The sequence below is a fragment of the Gossypium raimondii genome, chromosome 1 (genome assembly GCF_025698545.1).
Source record: "Gossypium raimondii isolate GPD5lz chromosome 1, ASM2569854v1, whole genome shotgun sequence".
Taxonomy (NCBI): Eukaryota; Viridiplantae; Streptophyta; class Magnoliopsida; order Malvales; family Malvaceae; genus Gossypium; species Gossypium raimondii.
In genome coordinates, this window is record NC_068565.1 from 5,936,850 (window position 1) to 5,950,166 (window position 13,317).

Sequence of the window (13,317 nt, forward strand, 5' to 3'; positions counted from 1 at the left end):
TTACACTCCCGGTAGGTATTAAAGCCACAACTTATACATAATACAAAGACTCAAAAAAAAATCCAGAATAATTCGAATAAAAAAGTTAATTCACATTTGCTATAAACTTTTAAATTATTTAAAATAAAATAAACTTCCATATTAAAAACATGACTCTTGGTATTTGAAATTTGTATGGAAGATGACCTAATTTGTAGACTAAAAGCAAGATAAATGGAAATATTTTCCAAAAACTAGACTTTGCCAAGAAAGAAATGACCAAAAATAGGACCAAATTGACCTACCACCATCTATACCATATAGACATTCAATTTCCTATTGTTTAATGTCATAGGGATCATTGGAACATTTACATTTTTTGTGAATAAGACATCTCCATTGTCTCTTAAACAATCATTAACACTAAAAAAAACAAAAAAACAGGAGGGGTCCAAAGCTAATGTCAATTTTCAATTAAAAAATTGGAAAAAGATTTCCCACTATAAAACCCCCCAAAGCAAGTGTTGAAATGAGTACAATGACAGCTATTAATTGATTGGTTTAGGACACAACAAAAGTGACCATACAATAGTCTAAAAAACACGTCTTAAATCTTAGCTCGACTGAGTACGTTAAAACATATTATCTTTCTACTTAAAGGTTAAGGAGGAGTTATGAATAATTTTATGTATTATATAATAAAGAACAGATATGATAATAACGTATAATAAGATTAATATTTAAAAAAAAAAGCAGCTAGATATTGCTATAGGAAAACCATGTAGTCTTACAAACCATGTCATTAAATAACTTGAAATAATTGTTGAATCAAAATGTGGGAATGTAATAAATGTTGAGTTACAGTTAATTTTGGCAACCACTCTTTTGACTTAATGCCACTGAACATGTCTCTATAGCTTACCTGTTTTGAACCCCAAAGATAAAAGGTTTGCATTGCTGTTTTTAAGGGTGTCTTGAAATATCAACATCATCTTAAAAGATGTGTTTGAAAATGTTTCACCCTATTTGTCCTTAATTATAAATTTTTCTATTATTAAACCTGAATTTCAGACAGGAGAATCAAAACTGGACAGCAAAATTTTTTTCTAACACTGGTAATTAGATATTCTATAATTTGCTTATTTCAGACAGAAGAAAATGGCTTAAAGAGCCTAAGCATACAAACTCTCAAACGTTAGTACACCATGTGCAATGCTTTGTTCTAAGTGATTCGGTCAGTAATCCTTCGGAACTTATCGAAACTTTGACGGTGTCTGCTTTACAGGTATACCCTCCCAGCTAAGATCTTTCAAATTGATGGATGTTCATTGTCGAACTACCTCGTTTCCAATACTATTCAGCCATGAAACAACTTCATCGATTAAGGGTCTTCGCCTTGGATCCTGGTCTAAACATCTGCAGGCGATTTCAAGCATGTCTAACAGCTGCTTTTCTAGTTCCTTGTCCCATAGTGATGAATCTATAATCTCGGACTCTCGTTTCTCGAATTTCATTTGGAACACCCACGACACCAAATCCCGGCAATTTTTTCCTTTGCATACTTCCACGGGTCTTCTACCAGTAAGAAGCTCGAGAAGAACGACCCCGAAACTGTAAACATCTCCTCTGCAGGTTGCGGTTAGTGTCTGGCTGTACTCTGGAGGAATATAACCCAATGTTCCGACCAAGTCTGTTGTGACATGGGTATCGTACGGGCGAAGTAGCCTCGAGAGACCAAAATCTGCTAAATGTGCTTCGAATTTTTCATCCAAAAGTATGTTGCTAGATTTTACGTCTCTATGAACTATGTGTGGTTCGCAAACCTTGTGCAAATACGCCAACCCACGAGCTGCTCCTTGAGCTATCTTGAGTCTCACGTCCCATTTGAGAACTGACGACCCATCAACACTCTCATGCAACCAATAATCCAAGCTTCCATTCTCCATATAAGAGTAAATCAATAATCTGTCATTACCGTGCTTACAATAACCTTGAAGAGAAACAAGGTTCTTGTGCTGAGCTCTCGAAAGAGCTTCAACTTCAGCACGGAATTCACGTTCCATCTGACCACAATCACCGGAAAGTCTCTTGACCGCGGCGTTTGTACCATCTGGAAGGTAGGCTTTGTAAACCAGTCCGAAGCCACCACAACCAATTATGTTTGCTTGGTTGAAATTGTTGGTAGATTTTAACAAGTCTGTAACCGTGAGCTCCTTGCAGTTTGAACTTTGGAAGAGAACCAATTTCGATGAACCGAGAGCTTCAGATAACCGGTGTGACCTGCTGAGTTCCTCATCCAAATTGTCAACTGTACTGCCCACATCCCTTTTTGACATGCGAAGAAGAACAATAGCAAGAAGCAAAACTATCCCAACTCCTATACTGATCGTTATTCCAAGAATGCTGCTTCGACCGAATTTATTGTTTGAGCCAGACGGAATAGCTGGTTTGAGCATACCGTCCATAACATGACAAGGAGATACGATTTTCCCACAAAGTCCAGGGTTCCCCTCAAAGCTTGAGCTGGAAAAGCTATAAAATTGTCCGCCAGTTGGAATCACACCCTGCAAGTGATTATATGCCACACTAAATTTTGACAAAAATGTGAGCTCGGCAAATGACAGCGGAATTGACCCATGCAATTCATTGTACGACAAATCCAAAATTTCCAAGTTCTTCATGTCGGAAATGGAAGCAGGGATGACACCAGTGATGTTATTCCGGCTTAAATCCAAGACATGGAGCTGCTTCAATAGCCCAATTTCAGGAAAAATTGTCCCATTCAATCGATTATTGCTCAAGTATAATGAAGGGGGAAAGCTTGAAAGCTGGTTGTATTGAAGTCCACTAGAACTTTGATTTCGCTTTACGTACAGGGGGATCCCAGCAGAAGACGAGAACGTGGCTAAGCTGGAATTGGAAGAAATGAGGCTCTTTAGCTGTGTCAAGCTCTTCGGGATTTCTCCGGTGAGAGAGTTATTTGAGAAGTCCAAGTAAAACAAACTCTCCATCTGACCAATCCAAGTCGGGATACTGCCATTTAAGTGATTCCATGACAGGTCTAAAACTTCGAGCTTCTTGCAACCGGACAACCAATCAGGTATTTGGCCTTTCAGAGCACAATTTCCGAGTGCTAAGACTGTTAAGCTCTCGAACCCACTCACATTTCTGGGAATTTCATCTCCATACAAATTCTTCGTGAGGATAAGAATTGTAAGGTTTTTGCATTGCTGAAGCACAGATAGAGCCCCGGATAAATCAACAAAACTATTATTCGACAGTGAGAGAAACACAAGTGATCTGAGATTGGCAAAGCTCTTGGGGATTCGGCCACCAAATTCATTCTTCGCCAGACTCAAAACTTGCAGCTCTTTACAATCGGACAGCGAAGCAGGAAGGGAACCAGATAAATGGTTAGTAGCAAGATCGAGTGCAGAAAGATTAGGCATTCCAGTGAAATTGAGATCAAGAGGACCACTTAATGAATTGTTCCGGAGATCAAGAACACGAAGCTTTGAGCAGAGTGACAAGGACGATGGCAATGGACCCGAAAAGAAATTTGAGTGTGCACAAAACAGCTCCAGTTGTGCAAGATTCCCAAAAACATCAGGAATTCTACCAGAAAAGTGGTTTCCAGAAATAACCAAGTATTTAAGGCTTGAGAGCTTACTCAATTTGTTGCTCAATTGTCCAGAGAAATTGTTCCCCAAGATCGAGAACCGCTCCAACGACGACATCGAGTACAAAGAGTCAGGTAGATCGCCTGATAGCGAATTATAGTCCAAATGCAACTGGTGTAGAGATACACTGCAATTGCTTAGGCCTTCAAGACTCCCTACCAAGTGATTCATTGACAAATCAAGAACCTGAATCTGTTTCGAGTAGCTGCAAATTTGAGAACTGACTTGACCGGTAAAGGAATTGTTGCTCAAGTTGAACACAGCAACATCCGGAAACCGTCCAAACTCGGAAAGCTCCCCCTTGAACAAATTGCTTGAAATATTCAGCCATTGAATCGATGTCAAACCGGAAACTGGTTTAGAAACAGGTCCTGAGAGCAAGTTGTAGCTCAAATCAAGAAACACAAGCTGCTTCAAATTTGAAAGCTCTAAAGGCAAAACACCCATCAGGTGATTACAAGAAAGATCAAGCTTTTTCAGCTGATCTAATTTGGTCAAAGAAATTGAAATTTTCCCTTTGAGGCCCCTTTTAGGTAGAATCAAGCTGGTAACTTTATTAGAAACTGAGACATTATTGCTCTTACTCCCACAAACAACACCATCCCATTGGCAGCAATTAGATACATTAGACCATGAAGTGATAATGGACCCTTCAGTGAGGTTCCCAGCAAATTCTTCCAATGCCAACAAATCATTTGGATCACAGGGTTGGCCTACGGTTTCAAGGCTCAGCGAAGAACAAATAGAAAGAGCCAAGAATACCCAATTAAGGAAAGCCATTGGAATAAACCCCATCACCAACATTTCTGTAAAAAAAAAAAAGGGAAAAAAATCTTAAATTAACAAAGTCATTCAAGCATAATTTACAATGTTCATCGCTTTTTTCATATAACTCAGATAGAGTAACTTACTTGCTCACATTCCAAAAGAAAAGTTTCAACTTGGTAACTGGGAAATGAAGCTAACAGTGAAAAATATATATTGGAATCTACAATTAACAATCCCCACCTGCAAAAAAAAATCAAATCCCAAGACCATAGATCAAGAAATCCTGAATTTAAGTTCACACATGAAATAGTATCCATTAAAAGACTACCTTCTTACAGAAAGGGGAAAATAAAAAAAGGAAAAGGAAAACTCCTAAATGAAGCAACTTTACTCACATCTCGAAATACACTGTTTACTACAGAAAACAAATAACTTGTAAACAAAGCAATAAACACTTACCAGAAGCTTAAATTGTTGAACAAAGGCAACACCTTTTTAGAGGATAAATGAGAGAGATGTGAAAACCCACTTCTGAGAATCAACTTCCAAGTAAATCAGTAACTTAAATAGTACCCAAGATTGAATCTTTTAAACTGAAAAGAAGAGGAAAAAATCAGATCCCAACACAAAAAAAAAAAAAAAACAGCAATAAAGAAAAAGGGTCCTAAAACTTGCTACGAATCTAATATATATGCTATGACTCTTTTGTATAGCTTCACTTGTTGTTGAAGCAATAGTTTCCCAAGAACCCAACACTCAGAAAAGAAGAAATTAATAATTCAACACTGACCAATCCAACTTCATTTTTTCTACAAAAGGGGTCATACTTACAAACTCTAATTTCAAAAACCCCCCCTTTGATTTTCAAAGCAAAAGAATAGGACAGAATCTTAAGAGAGAAGACATTTCAAATCAAAAAAACATGAAAAAAAAAAGAAAAAGGAAAGTTCTTTAATTTGTTTGCTTAGAGAGAGAGAATCTGTATTTTATTGGACAAACAAAAACAAAGAAGCAACAAAGGTACACTTGGGAGAGTGATTTGAAATGTGAAGACATCAGGGCTGACTTTTGAAACCCCAAAAAAATTAATAAATGTGAATTTTTATTTTTATTTTTAAAAATGTTTTTTTTTCCTGATTGTCAATACCTACATTTGTCTGTTTCTTAATCTTTTCGCTTGTCTCGAAAATATTATTAATAATAAAAATAATAATGATGATGAGGTTGGACAGTTTTTGTGGGTGCGGTCTAACTTGGACCTTCAACCTAGATGCTTCCCCCACTTTTTGTTTCCAGCGCGTAAACCGCACTGCTTATAGTCCCATTATATATAATTTTTAAAATTTAGTTTAGTTTAAATTATTTTTATTAATCAAATTAAGAGTATAATGTGCTTTTATTACAATAATATCGAATCAATATTTTTATATCGACAATAATATCGATGTGAATCAAATTAAAATTCATTCGACTATTACAATACATTTTATCTGGACCACATAGATATTAAATTATTATTATTTATTGTACTTTTACAGAAACTTTTTTTATCATGTTTTTCATTTTAGAAACTTGTATGATTGTATTCACGTTGAAGATGTAGATAAAATGAAAAATTAATAAGGTGCCGAAGCTTTATTCTTTCGGTCAAATTCGATATACAGTTGGTTATTATGGGTTCTTTTCTAGATTTTTTATTATAATTTTGTATTTTAAAATTTTATCCAAATTTTATTTTTAATCTTAAGACTATTTTTTAAATAATTGAACATAATTTATTAGATAAATTTTTGTACTTTAAAAACAGGAAAAAAATTATCTCAAGATTGAAAATATACATTTGAAAAATAAATGGCTAGAAATAATTAAATATAATAAAAGGCTAAATCTAAAAATAATAATATAGAACCTTCCATACAATTTAATGATTTTTGGGGTCACTTTAGCTCTAATTTTAATGGTATTAATGCAGTAGCCAAACTTGCAGTTCACATTTACTTCATAAAAATTTTATAAAAAATTATCCATGTAAAAATGAAGTACTTGTCACGTTTGTGACGTTAAAATTTTAATAGTTGAACCGATTTTTCTTTAAAAAATATTTTTTTCTTTATAAGTTGTCATATTATATTTTCTAATTACTATAATATGTTTATTGGTTAGCATAATTTTAAAATAAATTACTAATCTTTATTTGAAAATCGAAAGGTGATTATCAAATAATAAATTAATTAATCATCGAGTTTTATTTATTTTCTACTAAAAATGAAATAAGTAGGAGAGTGATAAGCACGTGGGTGAGGAGTGTAGTATAATAAAGACGAGAAGGAAGCAAAAGAGGGAAAGAAAGAGAAAAATGTTGACCGGGTATAGCCGGTGGAAAAAAAGAGCGGCGGAAGGCGGACGTCACGGGGTGGCTGGCAGAGCAGATGCCGTGATTAAGTAAATAAGTTAAGTGAATCTATTCAATGAAAAGTCATTATTTAATTAAATAAAATCCTGAAAATTTGAAGAAGATATTGCTCAAGCTTTCCTTTCCTTTTTGTATGGTCAACTTTCTCATGTGAAGCTCACCAAACCTACCTCTTTTTTTTTTTTTTCTTTCTCTTCCTTTATTTTTTTCAACAATTTCATTTATTTTTCTTTCAACATTTTTTAATTTATTGGGGAAAATTTTGTGTTTCACTTTTACGTATTTGATTTGACCTACATGCAACTTTTTAAAAAAAATAAAACTTCAATATTTCTATCTAAAATAATAAATATTAGTTAGATTTATTTAAGGATTAGAATATTTATCTAAGTTCGAACTCAATGTGATATCTTGATATTTAAGGGTGTTCACTGCTCTAGGTGTAGTCTAAGTTTGATGACAACATTTTAATTGATGTCTTGATAGAATATTTATGTTAATTTTTTTATACATTTTATTACCCCATCAATTGTATGAAACCAACATAGCACTGATGACAACATCATGATAAATAATTGTATTCATTTAGTATTTTTAATTAATATTTTTGTGTGTGTTTAAATTTTATTTTACTTATAATTTTATTTTTATTTTAATATCGTACATATTTCATATTTTATCATTAATTAGTTTTGAACCATACGTTTCATTTTTTATTGTGTGCTAAATACGTTATTTCTACATGCATACGCATGTGAAAATTTCCAGTATATATAAAAAAATTATTGAATATCAAATAAAATAATATATATTTTCTAAATAAATTAAAAAGTAGGCGGTCCTAAAGAAGCTCGAATTAATAATTTACAAAACACGGACAAGTTTGACAAATTTTAAGGCACATATTTTGGGTTAGGTCAACATTGGACAATTATGTATGCTATTAATCACGATAGTTGGTTCAGTTTCAATCCGTATTGATCCCTTTGGCTTGTTTCGGCCAATTCCAATCACAACGATCGGAACATGGTGCACCAAGCAGTGCTTCAATAATATTAAAAATATAAAAATTTTGACTATTTTTTGTTATGCTAAAGATTTAATTAGAATGTACCGATAAATAAAAAATGGCTTTTAAACTTTTATTTTTTTTCTTGATACATACTTCCACATTTAAAATATAAAAACTAGAATACAATAAATAAATAAAAGCCCACTCACCCAATTATTAGAGAAAAATCCCTACTCACCTTTTAGCATCCTTTATAAAGAAAACCTCACTCATCCTTCAATTTCTTCTTCCTTATTAACTTTGGTTTAATTGAATGATGTATTTCTAATTTTAGAGTTTATTGATGAGTATTTTTTTAATCGATAAATATTTTATAAAATTATTTTAGAGTGTAACGCGACGTATATTTAAATCGATTTGAAAAAAGTTCAAATTCGATTCTAGTAATACTAAGCTAAAAATTCAAATTATCGAATAAATCAAATTTCAAATATTCAAACATTTAACTCAAGTTAGGTTTATGTCACACCTAAAAAATATTTAATAAATATATTTATTAAAATTCACATAAAATTATTTGATAATTTGATTACCAAAGTTAGTTATTTTTCATGTATAAAGTTTGAGTTTAAATCTCGTTATAATTAATTTATTATTATATATAAGATAAAAACACTCATAATAATATGATTTAATTTGTAACGAGGAGGTATTTTAGTAATTTTATAATTAAATTGGTGTCTAGTTAACTTGTGATACTAACTCAATAAAACATTTATGCCACGTTTTGTAGGAATATTATTTTTACACATGTTTTAGTATATGAAATAACAATAAGCTAATTCAATCAATAATGTTTAGCCATTCGCATGATTTATTATAAAAATTTTCGCTTATTTTAGAAATAAAGTATAAGAGTTATCACTAATTTTTTTTAATTTCTAATTTAAATTTATACTAATTATTCTAACAAAAACGACGCATTTGAGTATAGACAAATAACGTAGTTGCAAATGTAGGTGTAGGTGGAGAGAAGAGGTGTAATTAGGAGGGGTGGTACTACCATTGTGGTTCCATCATGGAACTCAGAGAACCGATGGCCTCAACTATTTTCACCCACCATCATCGCCAAGCTACCAACTCTATCATCAAAACCATACTGTATTCATTCATTTCATGCACCAATTTTATATCCCCCACTTGTTGTTTTCTTCTTCCATAACTGTTACCTGCATGTGCAACTGAATCAATTTTTTTTTTCACTTTAGGGAATTGAAACAGTGATCATGAAGAACGAAGCAACAAATTTCTTTTTTATAATGCAACATTTTGCTTCAATTCATATATATAATATAACGTTGGTCCACGAGATGCCTAAAACACTAGAATTTGAAAAACAAACAAAAAGATAATTCAAAAAAGAACACTGTAAAGATGGATAATGAAAATCTACCAAAAAAAAAAAACCTAATAATTGATCCGACAGACATAAAGATTGATGGGTGGAAATGTGTTCATAGGTTGTCGTGAACAGTTGCGATTCAGACAACATATGACCTTACTCATGGTAGGTAGAGCTAGCTAAAGCAAGAAATGCTTGGATTTTTTTTTTTTTTTTTTGCTCAATAAAGCTAATAAAAGAACCAACTAAATTTCAACAAAAATCCCACCAATAATAGTAACTATTTATTTGCCAAACACGGTTAAATTATGTAAACTAGTTTAATTACAACAAGATTCCAAGGCACAAAATTCCAAGGGGAACAATATCACTAAGAAACATGTATCAATTTTACCTAATCTTGAATTTGGATTAGTTTCATCAAAGGAAAAGTAAGAGTTTTGTGGCCATCATTTTTTTTTATAAAGAATAAGGTTAAGGGTTGCTTGAAAATCAAATCCGAAATTGATTTGAATATTAAATAAGAGAATAATACGTTTTAACACATATTTGAATATGAGATTTGATTGGTGATAAAAGTTATAAAAAAAATCAGGTTTTGGAGTTTTGGTTAAGGAAGGTATGTATATGATTTACGGGCTAAGGTCAAAATATTTTGTCAACTTTATAGCAAAAATTAAAGAATGGTAAAAATGGTGAAAAGAGAGATGCCCCATAATGCTACTTTGGCAGCTCTTTGAAACCTTTAGAAAAAAATGACTCATAATTAAGCTTCTTGCATAAGCATGAAAGAAAAAAAAGAGAGAACTTTTTCTTTTTTATCCTTCATTGATGGCATTACCCACGACAAGCATAGCAATGATAGCCATTTGATGGTTTTTTTTTTTTTTTGCTTTTTATGTGGTTGACATTTGATTTTTAATTTCAATGTGTTGATTCTTGGCTGTTAAGTGGAAAATATTCTAGCATTTATAGTAATTTTCAGGGATTATGTAGGTCAATTTTCAAAATTATATTAATGTTTAGACCAACTTTACTAATTTATCTTAACTTAAAAAGTTAATTACAAATAAATGGGGTATTATAATAAGTTTATAAAAAGCATATTAGGGATGTTCAAATAGTTAGTTCGATTAATATCTAAATCTAATTATGATTTACCATCTTACTCATTCGTAAAAATTTTTCGGTTTAATTTCTCGAAACAACTTAATTTAATAAATATAGTCTAAAATCGAACTTCTAAAAATTTGATCATTACAATTTATCAGTTTTAGGCCATATGTGATTAGTCACCTATGAATCTACTCATTTTACAATTAGCCTAGACAAAACCTAAGGAAAGCATAAAAGAATAAACTCTAAATCTTGACCAAGTCTAGGTTTAAGAGCATGGTTATGTGAAGGGAAGGATTAGCACATCTATTCTAAATAGTACAATCTTAACTTATGACATTTTACTAAGGTCTTTTAACACTTAATTATATTAAATTAATGACTTCATAATGTACTAAATTCATCAATTTATTTACAGTGTTTATAAATCAGCTAATTAATATTAATATTTATTATGCCCGAAATTACTAACAGGGGGTGAACTAGGATTTTGAAAACCTCTACAAACTTTTCTAAAATAAAATAGAAAGGGAGAAAAATATTTTGTTACTCGACTAGAACCCTCTAGAAAGATGGGTGTTTACAAGATTTTGGCTCACTAAAGAATGAAAATAATAATGATAACAAATTTTACAAATAAGAACTTCGAGACTAATTACAAGAGAATGGAGATTATGAAAAACTTGTTTTGATTCTCTTGTTTTTGATGCTCAGATGTGTTTTTATTGTGTCTCGATGTGTCTTTAACTTGTATTTATATCAAGGGAACGAAATCTAATTGTTTGGGGTTGTTGGATGAGTTAGAGCCATTGCATGTATTAATTTCAAGCTGAGAAAGTGTTTCTAGTATTCAGGTCTCGATACTCACCAATGGTGTATTGATGCCTCTCATAAGAGTATCCATTTATAGCTATTACAAGACTAAAAAACACTATAGAAATGATTCAAAAACATTTAGTTGAGTACGGAACTCATTTAAAACATGTTTTAAGTAATTTGTAAGTTTTTGAAAAATATTTAAATACTAAAAGATTTGATAATAAAATATACTTTAAATATTATTATATTAAAAGCTTGAGAAATCAAAATTTACAATCTCAAATAGATTACTTAAATTAATTCGCACATTAAAACTAACTTAACATATTAAAGTTAATCATTAAATTTTAACAAGGTAAGCCCATTTACAATTAGGTCATTTTCATCCGAGTTATGGGTTATTTTAAGTGAACTAAAAGTGACTCGATTAAGGAATTATAGTAAGGTTATTGTTGAAAGTGACTGCATGGATACTGTTGAGATGATACTGGAAAGTTCTGTGGATACTCCTTCAATGGCCCTTGTATGAAGGATTAATGAGGTTAGTATACAGTTATAAGAAGTTAAATTCTAGTTTGTTCCGAGAGAGAGTAATATGGTAGCAAATTGGTTTGCTAATTCAGGCTCGATTGGTGATATTGGACTTATTATTTTTTAGTTTCCTAGTTTTCTTGTTAGGAAATTGTTGTTAGAAGATAAACTTGGGCATCACATGTAAGAGTTATTTGATCTAAAAGTCGTATGTTGCCTTCTTTCATATCAGAAAAAAAGAATCAGTTTACATGCCAATTAATAAAAGTAACATGGATTAGCATAGAAAAAAGTTAAAACACATTTAACCTAGCCATTAATTACCAACTCATGCACAAAAGTAAACCTTTAAGCATGTTGTATCTATCTAACCCATTTCATGTAAATTAATCAATTACCACTATACATACACTACACAAAAGTCAAAGAAATAATAATAACACTTTAACGAATCAAAATAAAAATTAAAGTGTTAATTAAATGATTTAAAAGTAAAATTTCAAAATTTTAATGAATACAGAAACAGAGGGATTGAGTGGACAATTAAAAAAAGCGAAAACCCTTTAAAAATAAAGTAAAACACAGAGGTCCTAAGTTGCAAATTTAAAATCAAAATTTCGAAATATGAATAAAATTAAAACTACGAGGGACTGATATTATTATTTCAAAAAGTGGAATCCCTTAGAAAAGAAAGTCTAAAAAACAGATATACCCTTTTGCAAATTCACCATTTTCTCCGTTTATAAAAGCCTAAAATATTCTATTTTTCCTCCATTTTTCCCCCCAAAAAAAAAAAATCCTTTCCCTTTTCTCTCTTTCTAATTTTGAATCCACATTTTAGGACTCTAAAGAACCCAAATTTTTTTGATCTTCACGATGAAACCCGTATATGATAGCTGGAATAAAGAAAATTTTTTTTAAGTTCGAACTATTATTCTTTACTTAAAAATGTAACGTGTCTTATCAGTATCCAACATGTATTAAAAATATATTTTTAACAAAGTATAAACCCTTTGTTAGTTTAAATTTGTTTGGTAGCTAGAACCCAAATTCTTTAACATTTTAAAGATAAAATTGGTATTTTTTAAAATATAAATTATAGGTTGAGGTCTGGGTATTAAGTACCTAGGTTCGAGTTTCACTATATACAATTGTGTTTGTGTGGATCTTTAGTCCCACCTTATATGTATTTCATACGTGAATTTTATCTGTTATACTTTTTATCGATTGATTTGATATTATAATTGGTTGAACCTATGTTTATGCTCGTATTACACCTAGAAATGTGTGGACTTTATATTAGTGATATTAAAAAATCGTAAACAAAAATGGGCCTCCAGTGTTGGGCTCAAAATTGAACTTGGACTATACTGAATTATTTTTGAAATTCGGCTTAAGCCGGAACTGGGCTTCGAGCCGTGCACTTTCGGCCCACTAGACCATGACCTTTGACTCTTTCCTGACTGGATTCGGCTTTAGGCCTGAACCGCAACTGAACTTGGAAATATGACAGGCTAAAAACGACCATTAGTTAAAAAGGAAATCTCAATTAGACCCAAAACAATATAATATTTTTTCATCAAAATTAATTTAAATC

General features: G+C 31.5%; 1 protein-coding gene across 1 annotated transcript; it reads right to left on the reverse strand.

The window, feature by feature from the left end:
* Positions 1-1,263: 1,263 nt before the first annotated feature.
* On the reverse strand, positions 1,264-5,432 carry LOC105778915 (phytosulfokine receptor 2). Its single transcript, XM_012602680.2, has 3 exons — positions 4,887-5,432; positions 4,571-4,667; positions 1,264-4,465 (listed from the first exon to the last, which is right to left on the reverse strand). The coding sequence occupies exon 3, from the start codon at positions 4,461-4,463 to the stop codon at positions 1,305-1,307; it is 3,159 nt and encodes a 1,052-aa protein (XP_012458134.1). The 5' UTR covers positions 4,464-4,465; positions 4,571-4,667; positions 4,887-5,432; the 3' UTR covers positions 1,264-1,304.
* Between the last annotated feature and the right edge of the window lie 7,885 nt (positions 5,433-13,317).